Genomic DNA, 22891 nt, shown 5'->3' on the forward strand with positions numbered 1-22891 from the left:
TAATCACAGTTAACACCGGCGCAGGGTTCTATACTCCAGATTAATGCATCCGCCGCATATTCACGTTTCTATTAGCATAAATCAGGTTCACCCTGTCTTTGTAATTAGTGTTTTCATGTGAATGATAATAAGATATGGTGATTAGGTCAGGGTACTAGAATGGAAATGACTTGTCAGCTAAGTCCGCCTCGAGCGGCGCGGCGCCGGTCCGACTATCAATATGTGCTCCTCCGCAAACAATTAATGAAGTTTGATGGAAGAACGCGGAAAGCAAGTCGGCTATTAATAGAAAGCCTGACGGATTCTGACATGGTGAAGCGCGACGTCAGCTTCATTCTTCGTACTCATCCGTCCATCCGTCCCCTACAACGCCCTATCGCCGGAAGAGACACGCAACCACGCTCACATACATGCCTATGGGAGATTTTGAGACTTTATTCACTATGTGCTGCATTTTAAGACATTTGCTAACCTGTGCTAACCTGAGCTAACCTGTATTAACCTGTGCTAACCTGAGCTAACCTGTGCTAAAAGTTCTGGTGTTTTCAGAAACCTATCACATCGTCTTCCTTTTTTTTTTTTTGTTGTCCAGGTTGTAACATTTTTCTGGCGTCGTTAGCACAGTTGTTTTTGCGCCCGACGCCTCACATTAAACCCAAACGGTGTCACAACGCGTCGCCGCCAATAAAAGTTGTTCTCTCCCATAAAAGCCCTTGCGGCAGCATCTGCAGTAAAGCGGCGGCGTGATGGCGAGCACATGGCGAGCACTCCAACCCGAGGTCAGGACCTCCGGTGTACGTAGAGATAAAATACGGCGTGCGCATATGCGCGTATGCACACAGGTGCAGCGCACACCTGTGCGCTTTGATGAAGCCAAGCAGCGGCGATCGGCCGGTGATGGGGGGAGGGATCAACCCCCCCCCAGTTCTGCCTCCCCTGACATGGAGCATTCCTCTCAGACTTGTGACCCCACATGACGGACGGCATCCTCCATGCCTATAAACCCACCGATGAGATGCGCCGGTGCCTCGTGAGACCCAGAGACCCGAGGTTGGGATCGGGAATGTGGTGGGGGGAAAAAAAAGGCAAAAAAAAGAGAAGTCCGATCATCAAAAGGTTAGCGGTGAGTTATACCGACGGAACGCCAGATTTAACGAAAGCTAAAGAACCCAGAGCAGAGTCACGTGTTGTTGCATCAGCAAGGAATTCACCGTCACAACCTGACGCCCCTGTTTCCATGGTGATTTATGATTCCTGACCCTCCAGCCCACCTCCAGAGCCGTCTTCTTCATGGGTATCACCGACGCTCTTTGAACTAAGTCAACCAAACTCGTCAGGTTTGGACCGGAAACCGTTGAAGTCGACCACGTTTACGTACGAACACGTGGACGTCCACGGGGTTCCAGACCGGAGCTCCCTTTCCGGTCGGGGGGGTGGGGGGGGCAGAGGGATATCTGAGGGAGGGATTCTCAAACAGGGGCAGTAATTTGCGGAGTGTGTTTCTAAGTTATTCCAGCTCCCTGCAGCCCCGGCGGCGGCTGACCCCGCTCCCCCCGTCCGTCTGCTAAGAGGCCTACAGGGAGGAATCAGACCAAATTACCTTTATTGATCCGGAGAGACAGGTGAATACCAAGCAGCTCTCCTTCACCGTTTTCATCACTCCCTTCCCCTTCCCTTCACCGGCGAGACAATAAAACCAGGTTTACACAAGACAGACTCTCTCAGCCCCAACCAGGGGTGATACTGTAGCCGTGGCGCTGATTTACTGTTAGCATTAGCGCTGCTGCGATTAAACCGGCCTTGTTGTTGCTCATCTTTCACCCAGCGAACATGAACGGCTGTTTTTCTGCCTCCGATCCGTCGTTGTCCTTTCGCCCCGGCATACAAATCACTGTGGCGGTTGTAAAAGATACTCCATTAGGTCCAACTCTGAGTTAAATCAATGCGTGACTTATCAAATGAAATAGGGGATTATGAGGTAATCACCTGGCAAACGTTACTGAAATTGTAATTATCTCCACTGCACACATCTCGGAGAGAGGAGACCAAACTAACTATTTAAGTGGAGAGCGCGATAACAAGGTGTGGAAAAGCACAACAGCTTTATCGGCTCGGCGTCGGCGTGAGCCGGAATGTTGATGTCCTGAGGAGAACGAGAGCAACTCCGTGGTTTCTCTCCGCTCCTCGCAGAATTCCACGTGAAGATTTACGCTGTTTGTCGTTGGTTTGATTAGCGTCGGGCCGATGCTCAGTCCTGCTGCCGCTTGCTCGCAAAATAATAGCAACGTAACGGTAAATAGCATAAACGCAATAAATATGACAATAAAATGTGAATTCGTGTAAAGCAACAGATGGATAAAATTATTGATTTGAAGTTGGAAATGTTAATGTTGTATCTAAAAGTTGAATTTCATTTATTTATTTAGGTTTATTTTATTTTATTTATTCTTTTTTTTTTTTTCTATGTCAGACCGCAAAGGAGACCAAATATGAAATAAAATTCAATCAGTTTAAATGTTTGAAAAATCACTACTAAGGTAATTTTAAAAAGTGGCTGAAATGTGGAGCTTCATCTGAGTAGAGTAAAAAAACCCGCAACATATAGAAACCAATCGATTAATCCCACCTGATCAATTCCTGATCGAAGATCCATCGATAGTTAAAGCTTATTTAGGACTAATTTACAGATATTAACAGGTGGATTATTCCGTTTTAGCAGCAATATGATCAGAGTGGAGGAGAAGTGCACCACCGCCCCCTGGTGGAGAACCACCAGAGCTACAGCCCTGGAATCTCGCCTTGTGCTGATGCGCCTCCTGCTGGTCGAATGTGAGAACGACATGGACCTGTGATACTGCCTTTAACCATAAAGACATCTGTTTATATATGTATAAATGACACAAATACATCACTAACATGTTTATTTAACATTTTATTTCACCAGGAGAAGTCTCATTGAGATTTAAAATCATTAAATATCATGTCAATCCTCTGGTACGTCCTTTCAGGCGGATTTAAAATCACTTCCAGGCACCTGTCGCATGAAAGATCTGGTAAAACACGCAAAAGACGGCGACATTTTCATGTTTTTCACCTTCAAGGGTATTAAAACAAAATAAAATGTATTATTTTTAGTTTTTTTAAAAATTTATTTACTTTTATTATTAGTCTTTATCAACCTTGGATATTTTGTTCGATGCAGTCTCTGCGTCCTCTTCTTAAACCCAAATTTTTCAACCCCCCCCCCCCCAGAAAGATGTTGGTTGACATCCGAACTACATCCTCAGTAAAAGTCTTTAACCTGTGATCAATAATCAATAATTGATCACCCCCCCCCCCGTGTCTGTGGACACAGGCGGAGGTGTGACTGTGGGAAGGCAGTGTGCTCTGGGGGGCTGGGTCACACTTCGTCACCTCCGCTGGCGTGTGTGTTCACACCTGGAGCTCCACTGGGGGGGAACCGGAGCGATCCAACCATCACCCCCCCCCCCCATCAAGAATCTGGGTTTAAAACCAGATTTGGATGAAATTCAGATGAAATGTTCACAAAACAACTGGCTTTAACTCCAATGACAGCCTCATGCAGCCTCAGCCTTGGTATGGGGGGGGGGGGCATGGGGTGGGGGCGTGACCTCAAGAGGTCAGACGCGGGCCTCAACATCATTCACACTCTCAGGCCTGTCTTCTTGTCACCCAGGTTCACACCGGCTCCTGGGAACGTGAAGCGCGAGGCTGAAACGTTTAAGCCATGCAAAGTTCACCAGAGTTCACATTAATGGGGGGGGGCAGGGGGGGGTGCACACAAATTATATATTCAGCGATCAATACATCTGTAATTATTATGTGTATAGTCTAAAGCTCCAGACCACGACCAGGAATGGAGGCCGGTGGGAGCGGTGGCGTTGGCGGTTGTGGTGGGGGCAAGGTGGGGGGGGGTTCATCTGCCCCCGCTGACCTGACTTGAGGTCACGAGTTCATCAAAAAGGGCATCGGTTCCGGGTTTTAACGTTTAACTCTGGAGGCGAGCAGATTTCACACCCCAGAAAGCGACACCCAAAAAGCAGCAGCTCCGACACCCGACCCTGGGAAAGCCTCAGCCCAGAGGGGGGGGGGCATCCACTCATCAGTCACCACTCCTGAATATGAGACATTCGTGACATCACTTCCTGCTTTGCATTCATTAATTTATTTGCAGGTTGAGTTTAAGAGGGTCTGCTCGAGGTTTCTTCCTGTTAAAGGACGTTTTTCCTAACCACTGTATTATATATATGTAAATGGCACTATATCTATCTAGCTGTGTGATTCTAATGATCACTAGTCAGTAAACACCTGAGAGCCAGAGCTCAAAAAGATGAGTCCAGAAAACCTCAGACGGGTGTGAGGATCGAACCCACGACCTCCTGAACCATAAAGAACCAATGGGAACCAGCCTCTTTACCCACTGAGCTACTCAGACTGAACACTTTCATCAAGAGGCGGCAAAACTCATTCCAGCAGCTCCTCTACTGTCAGCCCTTCCACTAGGGGGCGCTGTTGCTTAGCAACATCACCAGCTGGAGCTGATCAGTATTGATTAGTAGAGATCCACTCAGTCAAATCGGAAACAGTAATGGGAAAATGTGTGTTCAGACATTTACATGACTTTTTTTTGCCATCCATCATCACCAGAGTGCATTCTGGGATGGGACCGCCCACCAGAGGAAAAGGTTCAGACGCAGCTCTAAAAACATTCCTGATGTTGTGACGTCATCGTTCATTCATTCACAGGTGGAAATCAGTCAGATTCAGAGACGGCTTCAAAAAGGACCTGAAGGGATTCGATCCAACAACCTTCTGATCTCCAGACTAACGTTGCTACCAGCTGAGCTACGGTTCATGCTGGATCGTCACACCTCCTCAAACACCAGACAGGTGAAAACCACTTCCTGCAGGCTCTTCCTTCAGACAGCTCTTCCTCCCTCTGGTCTTCATGGCTCCTCAGCGCTGAAGATGGCTCGGTGGATAAAGACGGCGGACGCCATGCCAGGAGACGTTGGATCGAACCCTACCCAGGGCAACAGGTAGGACACCGAAATGCGTGTGTGGGTGGGGTCAAACAAAAACAAAGAAGCTTCAAAAACCAAACAAAAGCGATTTCCGGGCATTTCCGTTGCGTATTTCCGAATTTCATTTCCGAATTTCTGAATTTCCACCAATTTCATCTGCGAATTTCTGAATTTCCACCAATTTCAACACGTTGGACTACGAGGGAACAAAGAACACAACAGGTACGTGGAACTTTCTTTTTACTTTGTGAGTCTTTATAATTTACCTGTAAATCAGGTCTTCTGTCTATTTTCGGTGTAAAAACTACAACTTTAAATTCTGATGGATCAATACTGTCCTGATCAAAGGTCGACCTGGCTTTGATCAGTGAGTAACTGGTCGGTCAAGGCGGATGACCGCTCTCCAGAATCTGTCTCCGCCCTCCAGAGTCTGGGTCCTGCACGGAGTTTCTACCTCAATGAGGGAGTTTTTCCCCTTTTGGACTTTAGAGCTCCACTAAATGTTTTAGCCAACAATATGGAGAACATGTGATTTTCTGTGTATGAAGTTGTTCATCTCCGTGGTGCACCAGCATCGTGTCCAGAGTGTCCCCAACCTCTCACCTGTAAGTCTGCTGGGATAGGCTCCAGCAACCCCTGTGACCCCGTGAATCAGGAGAAGTGGATAATAAGATAAATGAATCTTCTTCTCCTTTGGGCTTCTCCCTTCAGGGTCTCCACAGTGAATCAGTGTCCTCCATCTAACCCTGTCTTCTGCATCCTCTTCTCTCACACCAACTACCTTCATGTCCTCTTTCACTACATCCATAAACCTCCTCTTTGGTCTTCCTCTAGGCCTCCTGCCTGGCAGTTCAAAACTCAGCATCCTTCTACCAACATATTCACTATCTCTCCTCTGGACATGTCCAAACCATCTCAGTCTGGCCTCTCTGACTTTATCTCCAGAACCTCTAACATGTGCTGTCCCTCTGATGTACTCATTCCTGATCCTATCCTTCCTGGTCACTCCCAGAGAGAACCTCAGCATCTTCATCTCTGCTACCTCCAGCTCTGTCTCCTGTCTTTTCCTCAGTGACACTGTCTCTAGACCAAACAACATCGCTGGTCTCACCACAGTTTTGTACACCTTTCCCTTCATTTTAGCTGAAACTCTTCTATCACACATCACACCTGACACTGTCCTCATGGGACAGGCTTGGGACCGGCACAACAAGACACTGGCTTGTGCCCTCTTGCGGCTAGATAAATGAATGAATGTGTTAATTTAAATATCTGTAGACTAGACTATACGCTGGAAGTCATTCAATATTTGTACAAATAAGAATTTAATTATATAAAAGAAAAGAACGTAGAAAATGGGAAATGAGAGAAAATTGATTTTACCTGGGGCTTAAGCTAAGAACAGTGATGTTTGTTGACTGCCTTTCTGTTTCCTCCTTTGCTGTCCAGATTTACGTTTGTGGTGGTCGGAATATAAATGACCTTCAAAGTTGTGAATGTTATAGTCCAGAGTCTGACCAGTGGACACACTGCGCCAACATGAGCACTAGACGCTGTGGATTAGGCATCGTTTTGTATGACAACCAGATTTTTGGGGTGATTAAATGAAGAACTAACCCAGACTGAGGCCAGCACCTGATGTTATCTCGTAGAGCTCTACGTTAAAAAACGCTGACAGAATGAAATGTCCTCTGTTTGGTGTTTAGTCGGCATTACGCGTGCTGTGTTCACAACCGTAAAGTTTCTTAGAATGCTGCACAATATATTAAATTTGGTTTGAACCCAAACACTCACATGACTATTTTATTTTGTTCTCACAGCTCGGTTGCCACAATTGCAAAATTTTTACCAACAATTTTGAAGTTTTCAAAAGCGTTGAGGCTAATGAGTGGCGTAATATACCCCCCATGTTGACCAACCGGTTTTTCTTTGACACTGCTGTGATTAACGACAAGCTGTTTGTCATGGGGGGCTTCAAAAACTTTGGCATATGCAAGTCTGTTGAGTCCTATGATGCAAAATCTAACACCTGGACTAGAACCAGTCCAATGCAGACTGATAGCCGGGGTCTCAGCTGCTGTACGGTCTCCAATCACCCCAGCTTGAAACAATACACCACAAGTCGTGACATCTTCCCGCTTTTAAAGCAAGTGTGAAAGTTGGAGGAGTCTTCAGGAGGCCAAATTAAACCTTTATGAACTAGTCTTTCAGCACAGTCTCATCTAGGACCACAAGCCCCCTTGGGAGGTGTCTGCAGAAGCAATAACTGTAACCCCCTGATGTGGATCGACAGATAAAATGCTCACATGTTCAAGTTAAAACTGATTGATCTACCCTTCACTTACCCAGCTCTGCCCTCGGTCCTCTCCCGGATTGTTCAGTGCTCATCCTGACTCTCCAGCCTTAGTATCCTGCCTGACGCTTTTGATCCTGGTAGATTCTGCCTGTCGCCAACCCCTGGTCGGATCTGTCTGCCTGGTTTGATTGCTCCTGTGTTTGACCCTGCCTCACTCCTGTCTTCTCGTTTGTCTCGTCGAATTCGTCTACCCTGTATTATTCAGCGCTTGAAGTCTGTCATATTAAACCTTTTTGAGACTCTTGACCCACCTGCTTCTCTCGTGCTTTTGGGTTGCCATGGCTAGTCTTGTTTGAGCTGTGACGGAGGAAGAAGCATGTGCAGCAAGAACACTAGAACACTTTGGTTTCCCAATGATTTGGTCTCTGACACGCCTGAGAGACTCCTTCATATCATGTCTGGACATCCAGAAGAATGCAATAGTGCACATAGGGACTAATGATGTGAAACAACACCGACGTGCTGAAACCAGACTTGGGTGAGCTGGTGAACACCTTCCTTCCAGTGGTGGGGGTCTGCTCGAGGTTTCTGCCTGTTAAAGGATGCTCTTCCTCGCCACTGTTTACTGATGGTAAATTCTTTTTTTGAGAAACTGGTTTAGAGCAGCTCTATGTGTAAAGAACAATGAGATAACATCTGTGATAATAGGGCACTATATATATAAACTTAGATTTAATGTAGTAACCAGCTGTGTTAATTCTAATGATCACTAGTCAGTAAACACCTGAGAGCCAGAGCTCAAAAAGATGAGTCCAGAAAACCTCAGACGGGTGTGAGGATCGAACCCACGACCTCCTGAACCATAAAGAACCAATGGGAACCAGCCTCTTTACCCACTGAGCTACTCAGACTGAACACTTTCATCAAGAGGCGGCAAAACTCATTCCAGCAGCTCCTCTACTGTCAGCCCTTCCACTAGGGGGCGCTGTTGCTTAGCAACATCACCAGCTGGAGCTGATCAGTATTGATTAGTAAAGATCCACTCAGTCAATTCAGAAAAAGTGATGGGAAAATGTGTGTTCAGACATTTACATTGACTTTTTTTTTTGCTAGCCATCATCACCAGAGTGCATTCTGGGATGGGACCGCCCACCAGAGGAAAAGGTTCAGACGCAGCTCTAAAAACATTCCTGATGTTGTGACGTCATCGTTCATTCATTCACAGGTGGAAATCAGTCAGATTCAGAGACGGCTTCAAAAAGGACCTGAAGGGATTCGATCCAACAACCTTCTGATCTCCAGACTAACGTTGCTACCAGCTGAGCTACGGTTCATGCTGGATCGTCACACCTCCTCAAACACCAGACAGGTGAAAACCACTTCCTGCAGGCTCTTCCTTCAGACAGCTCTTCCTCCCTCTGGTCTTCATGGCTCCTCAGCGCTGAAGATGGCTCGGTGGATAAAGACGGCGGACGCCATGCCAGGAGACGTTGGATCCAATCCTACCCTGGGCGACAGGTAGGACACCGAAATGCGTGTGTGGGCGGGGTCAAACAAAAACAAAGAAGCTTCAAAAACCAAACAAAAGCGATTTCCGGGCATTTCCGTTGCGTATTTCCGAATTTCATTTCCGAATTTCTGAATTTCCACCAATTTCATCTGCGAATTTCACTTCCTGAATTTCATCTGCGAATTTCTGAATTTCCACCAATTTCAACACGTTGGACTACGAGGGAACAAAGAACACAACAGGTACGTGGAACTTTCTTTTTACTTTGTCAGTCTTTATAATTTACCTGTAAATCAGGTCTTCTGTCTATTTTCGGTGTAAAAACTAGAACTTTAAATCCGGTTTGACTCTCAACTCTTGACTCGTCCGATTCGGAGCCGTTCGCTGCTGATTCTAAACGTTCTTCCTCTAGGCTGGGTTCTAGAACAATACTGTTCATCTCAGACCTGCTTCCTTGAGGTCATCAGGAAACACTTTGCCGTCATTGTTATGCTGATGATACCCGATTGAATCCTTTGACTGACTGGTCTTCTTCCCTGGAGTCTCTGTGCTCTATGTCCTCACAGGTTTTCTCAGGTCCAGCCCCCATCTGTCCATCGGCTGTGGACCTGCTCCTCTACTGCCTCCAGGGTCATTCCTCATCGGTCCGTCAGCAGGGGTCTGGGGTCCTTCCTTCCTTCCTTCCTTCCTTCCTTCCTTCCTTCCTTCCTTCCTTCCTTCCTTCCTTCCTTCCTTCCTTCCTTCCTTCCTTCCTTCCTTCCTTCCTTCCTTCCTTCCTTCCTTCCTTCCTTCCTTCCTTCCTTCCTTCCTTCCTTCCTTCCTTCCTTCCTTCCTTCCTTCCTTCCTTCCTTCTTTCCTTTCTTCCTTCCTTCCTTCTTTCCTTCTTTCGTTCCTTACTCCCTTCCTTCCTGATACACGTAGCTCTGAGAACCAGAATGACAACAGTTTGATAGAAGCCAAAATAGGAACGTATGATTTGCTAAAGATAAAATAATTGTTGCAAGACACAAAAGGTTCAAGAACCAAAGTAGAACATTTCTTTCCTGACGTCAACGTGTTTCTAGACAGCGTCCAGTTTGATTTTTAAAAAATTCATCTATCAAAATCTATCTATCTATCTATCTATCTATCTATCTATCTATCTATCTATCTATCTATCTATCTATCTATCTATCTATCTATCTATCTATCTATCTATCTATCTATCTATCTATCTATCTATCTATCTACACTTTGATTTGATGTAGTAACCAGCTGTGTTAATTCTAATGATCACTAGTCAGTAAACACCTGAGAGCCAGAGCTCAAAAAGATGAGTCCAGAAAACCTCAGACGGGTGTGAGGATCGAACCCACGACCTCCTGAACCATAAAGAACCAATGGGAACCAGCCTCTTTACCCACTGAGCTACTCAGACTGAACACTTTCATCAAGAGGCGGCAAAACTCATTCCAGCAGCTCCTCTACTGTCAGCCCTTCCACTAGGGGGCGCTGTTGCTTAGCAACATCACCAGCTGGAGCTGATCAGTATTGATTAGTAGAGATCCACTCAGTCAAATCGGAAACAGTAATGGGAAAATGTGTGTTTAGACATTTACATGACTTTTTTTTGCCATCCATCATCACCAGAGTGCATTCTGGGATGGGACCGCCCACCAGAGGAAAAGGTTCAGACGCAGCTCTAAAAACATTCCTGATGTTGTGACGTCATCGTTCATTCATTCACAGGTGGAAATCAGTCAGATTCAGAGACGGCTTCAAAAAGGACCTGAAGGGATTCGATCCAACAACCTTCTGATCTCCAGACTAACGTTGCTACCAGCTGAGCTACGGTTCATGCTGGATCGTCACACCTCCTCAAACACCAGACAGGTGAAAACCACTTCCTGCAGGCTCTTCCTTCAGACAGCTCTTCCTCCCTCTGGTCTTCATGGCTCCTCAGCGCTGAAGATGGCTCGGTGGATAAAGACGGCGGACGCCATGCCAGGAGACGCTGGATCCAATCCTACCCTGGGCGACAGGTAGGACACCGAAATGCGTGTGTGGGCGGGGTCAAACAAAAACAAAGAAGCTTCAAAAACCAAACAAAAGCGATTTCCGGGCATTTCCGTTGCGTATTTCCGAATTTCATTTCCGAATTTCTGAATTTCCACCAATTTCATCTGCGAATTTCACTTCCTGAATTTCATCTGCGAATTTCTGAATTTCCACCAATTTCAACACGTTGGACTACGAGGGAACAAAGAACACAACAGGTACGTGGAACTTTCTTTTTACTTAGTGAGTCTTTATAATTTACCTGTAAATCAGGTCTTCTGTCTATTTTCGGTGTAAAAACTAGAACTTTAAATCCGGTTTGACTCTCAACTCTTGACTCGTCCGATTCGGAGCCGTTCGCTGCTGATTCTAAACGTTCTTCCTCTAGGCTGGGTTCTAGAACAATACTGTTCATCTCAGACCTGCTTCCTTGAGGTCATCAGGAAACACTTTGCCGTCATTGTTATGCTGATGATACCCGATTGAATCCTTTGACTGACTGGTCTTCTTCCCTGGAGTCTCTGTGCTCTATGTCCTCACAGGTTTTCTCAGGTCCAGCCCCCATCTGTCCATCGGCTGTGGACCTGCTCCTCTACTGCCTCCAGGGTCATTCCTCATCGGTCCATCAGCAGGGGTCTGGGGTCCTTCCTTCCTTCCTTCCTTCCTTCCTTCCTTCCTTCCTTCCTTCCTTCCTTCCTTCCTTCCTTCCTTCCTTCCTTCCTGATACACGTAGCTCTGAGAACCAGAATGACAACAGTTTGATAGAAGCCAAAATAGGAACATATGATTTTCTAAAGATAAAATAATTGTTGCAAGACACAAAAGGTTCAAGAACCAAAGTAGAACATTTCTTTCCTGACATCAACGTGTTTCTAGACAGCGTCCGGTTTGATTTTTTAAAAATTCATCTATCAAAATCTATCTATCTATCTATCTATCTATCTATCTATCTATCTATCTATCTATCTATCTATCTATCTATCTATCTATCTATCTATCTATCTGTCTAAACTTAGATTTAATGTAGTAACCAGCTGTGTTAATTCTAATGATCACTAGTCAGTAAACACCTGAGAGCCAGAGCTCAAAAAGATGAGTCCAGAAAACCTCAGACGGGTGTGAGGATCGAACCCACGACCTCCTGAACCATAAAGAACCAATGGGAACCAGCCTCTTTACCCACTGAGCTACTCAGACTGAACACTTTCATCAAGAGGCGGCAAAACTCATTCCAGCAGTTCCTCTACTGTCAGCCCTTCCATTGGGGGGCGCTATTGCTTAGCAACATCACCAGCTGGAGCTGATCAGTATTGATTAGTAAAGGTCCACTCAGTCAATTCAGAAACAATGATGGGAAAATGTGTGTTTAGACATTTACATGACTTTTTTTTTTTGCCATCCATCATCACCAGAGTGCATTCTGGGATGGGACCACCCACCAGAGGAAAAGGTTCAGACGCAGCTCTAAAAACATTCCTGATGTTCTGACGTCATCGTTCATTCATTCACAGGTGGAAATCAGTCAGATTCAGAGACGGCTTCAAAAAGGACCTGAAGGGATTCGATCCAACAACCTTCTGATCTCCAGACTAACGTTGCTACCAGCTGAGCTACGGTTCATGCTGGATCGTCACACCTCCTCAAACACCAGACAGGTGAAAACCACTTCCTGCAGGCTCTTCCTTCAGACAGCTCTTCCTCCCTCTGGTCTTCATGGCTCCTCAGCGCTGAAGATGGCTGGGTGGATAAAGACGGCGGACGCCATGCCAGGAGACGTTGGATCCAATCCTACCCTGGGAGACAGGTAGGACACCGAAATGCGTGCGTGGGCGGGGTCAAACAAAAACAAAGAAGCTTCAAAAACCAAACAAAAGCGATTTCCGGGCATTTCCGTTGCGTATTTCCGAATTTCATTTCCGATTTCATCTGCGAATTTCTGAATTTCCACCAATTTCAACACGTTGGACTACGAGGGAACAAAGAACACAACAGGTACGTGGAACTTTCTTTTTACTTTGTGAGTCTTTATAATTTACCTGTAAATCAGGTCTTCTGTCTATTTTCGGTGTAAAAACTAGAACTTTAAATCCGGTTTGACTCTCAACTCTTGACTCGTCCGATTCGGAGCCGTTCGCTGCTGATTCTAAACGTTCTTCCTCAAGGCTGGGTTCTAGACCAATACTGTTCATCTCAGACCTGCTTCCTTGAGGTCATCAGGAAACACTTTGCCGTCATTGTTATGCTGATGATACCCGATTGAATCCTTTGACTGACTGGTCTTCTTCCCTGGAGTCTCTGTGCTCTATGTCCTCACAGGTTTTCTCAGGTCCAGCCCCCATCTGTCCATCGGCTGTGGACCTGCTCCTCTACTGCCTCCAGGGTCATTCCTCATCGGTCCATCAGCAGGGGTCTGGGGTCCTCCCTTCCTTCCTTCCTTCTTTCCTTCCTTCCTTCCTTCCTTCCTTCGTTCCTTCTTTCCTTCCTTACTCCCTTCCTTCCTGATACACGTAGCTCTGAGAACCAGAATGACAACAGTTTAATAGAAGCCAAAATAGGAACGTATGATTTGATAAAGATAAAATAATTGTTGCAAGACACAAAAGGTTCAAAAACCAAAGTAGAACATTTCTTTCCTGACGTCAACGTGTTTCTAGACAGCGTCCGGTTTGATTTTTAAAAAATTCATCTATCTATCTATCTATCTATCTATCTATCTATCTATCTATCTATCTATCTATCTATCTATCTATCTATCTATCCATCCATCCATCTATCTATCTATCTATCTATCTATCTATCTATCTATCTATCTATCTATCTATCTATCTATCTATCTATCTATCTATCTATCTATCTATCTATCTATCTATCTATCTATCTATCTATCTATCTATCTATCTATCTATCTATCTATCTACCTATCTACCTATCTATCTATCTATCTAAACTTAGATTTAATGTAGTAACCAGCTGTGTTAATTCTAATGATCACTAGTCAGTAAACACCTGAGAGCCAGAGCTCAAAAAGATGAGTCCAGAAAACCTCAGACGGGTGTGAGGATCGAACCCACGACCTCCTGAACCATAAAGAACCAATGGGAACCAGCCTCTTTACCCACTGAGCTACTCAGACTGAACACTTTCATCAAGAGGCGGCAAAACTCATTCCAGCAGCTCCTCTACTGTCAGCCCTTCCACTAGGGGGCGCTGTTGCTTAGCAACATCACCAGCTGGAGCTGATCAGTATTGATTAGTAGAGATCCACTCAGTCAAATCAGAAACAGTGATGGGAAAATGCATTCTGGGATGGGACCGCCCACCAGAGGAAAAGGTTCAGACGCAGCTCTAAAAACATTCCTGATGTTCTGACGTCATCGTTCATTCATTCACAGGTGGAAATCAGTCAGATTCAGAGACGGCTTCAAAAAGGACCTGAAGGGATTCGATCCAACAACCTTCTGATCTCCAGACTAACGTTGCTACCAGCTGAGCTACGGTTCATGCTGGATCGTCACACCTCCTCAAACACCAGACAGGTGAAAACCACTTCCTGCAGGCTCTTCCTTCAGACAGCTCTTCCTCCCTCTGGTCTTCATGGCTCCTCAGCGCTGAAGATGGCTCGGTGGATAAAGACGGCGGACGCCATGCCAGGAGACGTTGGATCCAATCCTACCCTGGGCGACAGGTAGGACACCGAAATGCGTGTGTGGGCGGGGTCAAACAAAAACAAAGAAGCTTCAAAAACCAAACAAAAGCGATTTCCGGGCATTTCCGTTGCGTATTTCCGAATTTCATTTCCGAATTTCATCTGCGAATTTCTGAATTTCCACCAATTTCATCTGCGAATTTCTGAATTTCCACCAATTTCATCTGCGAATTTCTGAATTTCCACCAATTTCAACACGTTGGACTACGAGGGAACAAAGAACACAACAGGTACGTGGAACTTTCTTTTTACTTTGTGAGTCTTTATAATTTACCTGTAAATCAGGTCTTCTGTCTATTTTCGGTGTAAAAACTAGAACTTTAAATCCGCTTTGACTCTCAACTCTTGACTCGTCCGATTCGGAGCTCATTATAAACTCTATTTTCCAAATTTCACTCCGCAAACGTCTGACTTTCCTCAGCGACCCGTTTTCTTTCTCCCCGTTGGGCTCAAATCATCCAGAAGGACGGAGGAACACACACCGCCCGGATTTCTTGTCTCGATCTGTGACGTCATAGTCCACCAAACCTGACACTTCCTTGCTGACGCACCTCACACCTTCCGCGTGGCGCGCAATTCCCGCACTTCTGGCGCAGGAAGTCGCGCCTGACGCGCGCGCTGACACCTCAATCCGTGGGAAAGGATCTGCGCGCCAAATGAACCGAAAGCGAGTTTTTTTTTAACTAAAAAATGTCCGGATTACGCATCGGATTAATCTGATATTTATTTAACTTGGTTAAAGAAACAGAAAACAAAACAAGAAACTTCTTTTCAAGACATTTATTGGAATTTCCAGCAAACCAGGAATAAGTTAAACATTTACATTCTTGTTTGGTGTAGAAAAAAAACACGTATTTACATTTATTTACAGGGAGAATATAAATTAAAAGAAATATATTATCAAATTCTGCACTGAACGCGTTTTCAGTTCTGCTCCTTCTCATCTTCCTCCTCTTCCTCCTCGCTGTCCTCCTCGCTGCTCGGCTCCTCGTAGACGCTGATGGTCGCCTGGACCGGATAGTTGCGCAGGAGCGACTCTGCGTCCCGGTACAGGTAGTCGAAACACCTGGAGCGGGGCCAGAACAGCCTTTAAAGAGAGAGAGAGAGGAGACTGCGTGAGGCGGGAAACCACCTGCGTGAGGAACCGATCACACCGATCGATCTTCTTACTTCACCGGGTGTGTGATTGGAGCCGGTTTGACGCGCTCGCCTGGAGCCTGGATTCAAAGCAAAGGTGACATCAATGCGTGTTTTCAATCCCTCAGACAATCCACGTTTCAAGGGGATCTAAACTCACGTTCTGTGCGCCAGGGTTCTCCGTGTTTCCGGTCCACGGCCTCCACACCGGGCCGGACTGCTGGGGCGCGTCTCCTCCAGGTAAACCAGAATTGAATCCACGGCTGGGGGGTGTCTCCTCCATGTTTTCCTTTGCAGAGGTGGTTCCTGCGTGGAGTCCTCAGAGGATGTGTTGACCCGGAGAAGAGGAAGCCTCTATTTATCAGTGCGTGGGCAGCCGGTGCCAAATTGCGCTTTCACGCGTCTCCAAGTGTTTCCATGCGCCGCGGCGCGGAGGTGCGAAGTCACACTTCAGCAAACCCGAGACATATGGTGAAGCTTTCTGCTTCAGGTTTCCCAAAAGAAGACTAGAATAATCTCCCGTGACGTCTGACTTGTTGGAAACATTTTTTTTAAATCGATTTAATCGATCAGGATTGGAGTCTTGAGACAAGCGTGCGCTCCGCTCCCATTAAACCTCCACTTAGATTCGATTTTAAAAGAATAATTTCACTGTTGATGCACTTTGCAAATCACGTGACGCATATTTCTTATCAGTATTTGCGTTTGGAAAAAGAAAAAGCAAAAAAAAAAAAGCTGAACTCTTCAACCTGTGCGCCGTTTGCGGGAGGTGTGAACAAACACGTGTCCTGTTGTCCCCCGGCCTGCTGGGAGAGATGATGGAGACGCGCGTTTGTTGAAGGGGGGGGGGGGGGCACGTGTCAGCCTGTTGAAAACATCAGATCCACTTCTGCATCACCCCCCCCCCCCATCCTTTCAAAAAACATATCATAATTTGATTCCTTTATTCTATTAAACGTGTTTTTTCGCCGTTGCGCCACCAGAGGGCGGCGTGGACCCACACGGGGGTCTGACACAAGCGTGGGGGTGAAAAGGATGTATCTTCTAACACCGCAAGAACACACAGCTCTCGGTTCGGAGTCACAGCGTGTGTTTTCATCTCAACTTCTTTTTTTTTCAGGTAATAGATTAAAAAAAAAAAATCTGCGAGGATCGCGCGTAAAAACGCGCACCACGCATGTCGGGCGTTAAATCCCGCTGACAAACGGCTCCATCGCCTTCACCACCCAACTCCCCAGGGAGAGGCAGTGAGGGATCAGAGCTAATAAGGCCCCTATAGATCTGCCTGTCAATCTATGGGTGCCTTCGTCTCCTCTAATGAGCTCTAAAGGAGGCAGGATGTAAAAGTAGGTCGGCACATTTACACTATTTTCTATGTTTCCAGGCCTTTTCATCAAAAACATTCGCATTCAATCACCGCCAAGTGAACAAAACGCATCAAATGAGCACAAGAACAGGAACGCACAAAAGAGGCAGGCGCCTCGGTCGGCCGTGAATGGAGGAAAATGATGATTCCCGTCAAACGGAGAGGAAAAACGATCCCAACGAGACGTCATCCGTCATCGGCTTCATCGGTTTGGAGGAAGAAACTGATGCTCCATATCTCGAGGAGGTTTGAGATTGACCCCCCCCCCCTCTCTCCATCCTCAGTTCCTCCCTCCCTGAACGAAGAGACGCCTCTTCATCGGCCTCAGCTCCTCTTTTGAGTCATCTTCACCGTGATTACCCTCCTCCTCCTCGCGGGTCGCACTCGGTTCCATTTCGCTCAAGTCATTTACTCTTCTCTTGCAAAAGTGTCCGCGCTCGACTCAAAGTAATAACAACTCCTCTCCATGGCAACCGTCAACACACACACACACACACACACACACACACACACACACACACACACACACCCACACACACACACACACACACACACACACAGCTGATCTGTTTATTTGTGACTTATTAAATTAAATCGGTGAATATGAAAGAGCCGTTTGGAGACGGCGCCTGACAGCGGTCTTCAGGAGTCTTCACTTACCTGCTGAATGGTTCTTATTAAAAGTTGAAGGCCGGGGTCAAAGGTCACCTGCTTTGTTCCTATATTCTACGTTTCTACCTGCAGCTGAAAAAGCTTTCATTCCAAGATGGATATATTCAAAGGAAAAACCTCGTTCCAGCCAGTCTGACCCTCCTCCTGGGGGGGGGGGGGGCATTCTGGGTCATCCTGACAGAGCGGCTGGAGTGTGTCGATTTGCATTAAAGCGTTTCTTTCTACCTCAACATCGTCTCTTTCACCATCATGATGGAAAACTTGAGTCTTTTTAATCCAGGTTTCGACAGGTTCAGTCTTTTCCACGTCTTAAAATGTACGATTTATTATAAATCAAGCTTTTGTCTGAGGCGCTGAGGAGGTGAACGGCGTATTAATTAATATGTTGTGTGCGGATCTCTCCAGACGGAGGAATAATAATTCGCTCTAAGCAGCAGCGGCGCTCCCACCGGCGGCGGTTTGATTAAACATTTACGGGGTTTTTTCTAAATCCTTTCCAGGCGTGAGGGTTTTGTCCTGAAAACCACGAGGCAGAAGGTCGGACCGATCCAGATCCGGCTGACACGGAGGTTCCGGGTGTTTCCTTGGAAACCGTGTGATGGAGCAGGTGGGGGGGGGGATATTGGAAATAAAAGCCAAAAAAAAAGAACAGCTGGAAATTCTATTTTTAACCTTGAACAGCGGATTGACAACTTTTGATTCATTCATCGCCCCCCCCCTGCCCCCCCCCCCCAGTCCGAACATTTTGGTTTATGAAGGAACATCTGGAGCGAGACTCAAACCTAATGCAGACTAATGAGACCCGCTTCTGATTCATCCACAGACGTTTTTATAAAATGAACACGCGTTTCCAGTCTCGTCTCCATATCGACGCAGCTCGTCAGTAGAAGCAATTTAAAAAAACCATTAGAGGCGTCGGCGTGGAGGAGCGTCGCCTCCGTCCTCTAAACGGTTAAGAATAAAAGGCGCTTCTTAAATAAAAGAGAAGAAGTTCACCTGCAAGTAAAACCTTCAGAAAGAATAATCGGAAGATTGAAAAATGTTAAATGGATTTCTGAGTGCGTTTTTTAAAAAATATTTTATTGGAAGTTATTTTATGGAAGGTGTTCCTCAGGACGGCCGCTCCCGCCAGCAGGGGGCGCAAACAACAGGTGAGCTCCACTGCAGATCTTTGTAGAAAAAGAAAGGCGTGGCGGAAGTGAGTTGGAGCTTCCACTTCCGGTGTTCCTAATTTAAATCCAAACGTGTCACGACGGATGTCTTTCACGCGTAATCCCACACGCGTCATGACGCGTAACCCGCGTGTATTGGAGGGGAAACGTCAGGTGTGAGGGGGCGCGCTCCACACGGACGCGCAAGGGAGGCTGGATTGGCGGTGACGCGCAGCGCGCTCCAACACAACCGGGATCCGCTCCAAAGCGGAGCGACCGCGGCACGGAGACGATGGATCCCTGCGCGCGTCACGCCCCCCTCCCTGGATCGACGGTGGATTCCTGGAGGTCGAGCTAACCGGAGTTCGCTCCCAGTTCGGGGAGGGGGAAAACTTCTTTTACCGGGTCGATTCACCCCCCCACCACCCCCCCCCATCAGGGCTCGTAGGATCGGTTCGAGATGTCCGACTTCCACAACCGGAGCAAGCCGAGCGCCCGACGCGGGGACTACGTGTGGCAGTACGAGTACTACGACGACGAGGAGCCGGTGTCGTTCGAGGGACTCCGAGCGCACAGATGTGAGACGGTTTTATGATCTCCTCTCCCTCCTCACCTCCACGACTCCTCTAATTAGACATTTCCTTTTCCTCCTTCCACTCCCCAGCATCCTCATCCTCACTTCTGTCTTCATGGAATGAGGAAGAAGGAGTGAGGATGAGGAGGAATTTCCACTCTAATCAACCTCTTTGACCTTTCAGACTCCATCGTCATCGGATTCTGGGTGGGATTGGCCGTCTTTGTCATTTTTATGTTCTTCGTTCTCACGCTGCTCACCAAGACGGGGCCCCCCCATCCAGAGTGAGTCCTATTTTTTATTTTTTTTTCATAATAAAAGCTCTATTTGACTCTTCTTTTTTTTTTTTGGAATCTTTTTCCCCAACAGGAACCCCGATTCGGCCGAGAAGCGCCACCGACCGGGGAGCTGCCAGGTGGACGTCGACCCGCCCCAGGAGGAAAACGACCACGCCTTCTCCCGCCCGCTGATGGCCGAGTCGCGCTCGTACTTCCACTGCTACATCGGAAAGGAGATCCGGCAGAAGTTAGACGACCAGACGAGAGGCGGGAAGCCAATCCGGAGGGGGTCCTGCCCCCGGGGCAGAGGTCTGGACGAGATGGAGGAGGAGGAGGAGGAGGAGGAGGAGCCTCTCAAGGCGGACGAGTCCGTCAGGGACCGGTCCTACTTTTCCCACTTCAACATCCCCAACTTTGTCAATCTGGAGCACAGCTCCGCCCTGGGGGAGGACGACCTGCTGTACGAGCCGTCCGTCATGACGGAGTCCCGCCTGAGGGACGTCTGCTGAGGCGGCGCCGCCGAGACGTCCCACAATCCCTCTGGGTTCGGACGTTGTTCTGGATCATCGTCCAGGGTCATCCTGACCTCAACGGGTTCAGAGACATTTTACGCCGACTCGTCTTTTCGTTTTTTATTGTCGTATATTTTGCCTGTTTAAAAAAAAAAAACCGATGAGAAAAACTTCTCATTTTTTGTGTCTTTGTCCTGTCGTGTGAATAAAAACCATTTCAAACATTTCTGGTCGTTCTAGACTTTATTCTGGATGAATCATCTCGTAGCTTCAGTTCAAGGGGTCAATGAGGTGAATGAGCCTTCCATCAGCCACCGCCGCCACCAGCGTTTTTTGTTTTTTTTTAGGTGGCAGCGGCGGCTGATGACTCTGCTGAGACAAACTTTACATTTCCGGGCTGTATAGCGATCAATCCGAGTATTTTCTCGACCAATCAGGGGCGGGATGAATCCAAAGGTGGCTACAAGTGACCAATGGGAGCAGGTTTTGACTCTCGAGGTTTTCCTCCGTTAAAGAACGCATTAAAAAGCAGAAGCGACGTCCGTCCCTCGAATGTTTTTTCTTGCGAAATTACGTGATTTAAAGCCGCGCCAGGCGGCGGCGACGGACAGAACATTGCTCGGTGTTATTCTCATGTACCACCAGTGGACCCGCCCACGTACAGTTAGCCGCATGCTAAACGGATGTGCTCGGAATACCAGACGGCTGATCAAATCAGACTTTTCCGCGTCGCCACAAACAACCCTTTAATCCGTGAAGAATAATAAATGCCCTCCTGTTGCCTGCCGACACCTCCCAGCTTCACGCTGGGGGCTAAAATGAGCAAATGTGATTGGTTAATGACCCCCCCCCCAGTCGCACAAAAGCCAGTTAGCCGTTTTTGTCATAAAGAGTTAAAAAAATTTGGAGAAGATTTCGCTGTGGTCCCTTCATTTCTGGAAGGGAGATCTTCAAATAGGGTTGCCATGGTGATTTGGACTAAAAGCAGGGAGGAGCAGTGACTCACGGTCCTGTCGGCCGTCTGAATGGGGGGGGGGGTGTCAAGTCCAAATATGAAAACCAATCGAGGGAAACGCCGGGATTGAAACGCCGCCGGCGTCGAACAGGAAGGACTTGTCGGTCGTTTCCAACTCCTGCATGCCTCAGCAGAAGCTCTTCCAGCTACTTTTTTACCTGGGGGAGGACAGGTCTCCACGGGTGCAGTGAGCACCAACGACCAGCAGGTGGGGCAGTGGAGTCAAACTGCTTTCAAAGCCAAAATGCCATTTGCCTCCCAAATTGGTTTCTCCAAATTTTGAGTGGACAAATGGTTGAGCTGCAGCGACACCTGAGCAGATGATGACCCACAGGGGGGGGGGTAGGTTTGGAAAGGGGTGGGCGGGGTTAAACAACATTTTGTTGATGCCAAAAATTCTTTCGGATCCGGTGGGCGTGGAAAAAATGTTGATTATACACTCGCGAGAGCGGAAAAGAACGAAAGCCGACGACGTCTCCGAAGTGTCGCTGAGATTGCAGAACAAAAAACGTGACGAGATCCAGATTAAAATCAAATCCGTCGCGCCGAAGCCAGGCAGATTAGATTAGATTAGGATTACAAACACAGCGTTTATAAACGAGACGCTTCGCCTCATTTCAAGCAGACGTTTTCCAGGATAATCATCCGAAAGTGCGGCCTAGCTGATGAACGTTTATTCCAAATTATCGGTGATGTAACCCGCAGCACAAAGACGGCTGGATGTGTTTTTTTTTGTGTTTTTTTCGGAGACGATATTAAAAAAAATTAATTCCGCCTCCGCGGAAAATGAATGAAAGAGAAAAAGAGGAAAAAAAAAAACTTTTTTGGACAAAAAAGACTAAAAGCAGAGCGAGCAGCTGCAGAGAAAGCATGTCTGAAACTGTATTTACCACAGGGAGGGGGCGGATAGGTGGGGCTGGGGGGGGGGGGGCAAGAGGAGCTCCTGTCACGTGTTGCCAAACCAGTATGTCTGTGCATATTAATGAAGTTACTGTCAATAGAGGGTTTTACTGTTCACCTCAAACACGACGTGACTCAACCCAACGTGGCTTTAGCTCTGGGGGGGGGGGGGGGCGGGTAAGGTGAGGTGGGATGGGGGGGTTTGTGGGTAAAAGTAATGTGTTAATTATTAATTGGGTGGAGAATGAGGCTGGTTTCCGGTGGCGCATGAATTAATCATGGGGGAGACAGGTAACAGGTGGTGCGTTCAGGGCTCGCTTGGACTCTTTTATTGGAGGGGTGGGGGGCACATGTGGGATGTATGTTCAGTTTCCATACTAGATATGATTCGGTTTAACCCCCGTGGCGCTTTGGAATCCTGACTTTATCGAGCCTGACTTGGAACCAGGTGTTGGATGGAGTTCTCGAGGATCCAAACAACCCGATTGGTTCTCCTGGAGCGCGCGGGGTGTGTTACCTGGACCGGGCAGATTCCTCCTGCGCCTCGGCGCGCAGTGTCAGACAGGCGCGTCCCGACAGCTGTCTGCAGCCGCGACGCGCTCCTCCATCCGAACCGGAGCGGAGCGCGATAAATATTGATCAGGTGTTTGTTGCTTCAGTGAGGGGGGGGGGGGTGTAGGTACAGGTTCAAG

The 22891-nt window shown here is 47.3% G+C and overlaps 2 protein-coding genes across 2 annotated transcripts; one reads left to right on the forward strand and one right to left on the reverse strand.

The window, feature by feature from the left end:
• Nucleotides 1–15441: 15441 nt before the first annotated feature.
• On the reverse strand, nt 15442–16348 carry LOC137613741 (protein ripply2-like). The gene is made up of 3 exons (XM_068343160.1): nt 15892–16348; nt 15765–15811; nt 15442–15681 (listed from the first exon to the last, which is right to left on the reverse strand). The coding sequence occupies exons 1-3, from the start codon at nt 16012–16014 to the stop codon at nt 15519–15521; spliced, it is 333 nt and encodes a 110-aa protein (XP_068199261.1). The 5' UTR covers nt 16015–16348; the 3' UTR covers nt 15442–15518.
• Nucleotides 16349–19077: 2729 nt separating this feature from the next.
• Nucleotides 19078–20501, forward strand: LOC137613563 (melanocortin-2 receptor accessory protein 2A-like). The gene is made up of 3 exons (XM_068342890.1): nt 19078–19498; nt 19679–19778; nt 19864–20501. Exons 1-3 carry the CDS (start codon nt 19381–19383, stop codon nt 20279–20281), a joined length of 636 nt encoding a protein of 211 aa, XP_068198991.1. The 5' UTR covers nt 19078–19380; the 3' UTR covers nt 20282–20501.
• Nucleotides 20502–22891: the final 2390 nt, after the last annotated feature.

Source organism: Antennarius striatus, chromosome 19 (genome assembly GCF_040054535.1).
Source record: "Antennarius striatus isolate MH-2024 chromosome 19, ASM4005453v1, whole genome shotgun sequence".
Taxonomy (NCBI): domain Eukaryota; kingdom Metazoa; phylum Chordata; class Actinopteri; order Lophiiformes; family Antennariidae; genus Antennarius; species Antennarius striatus.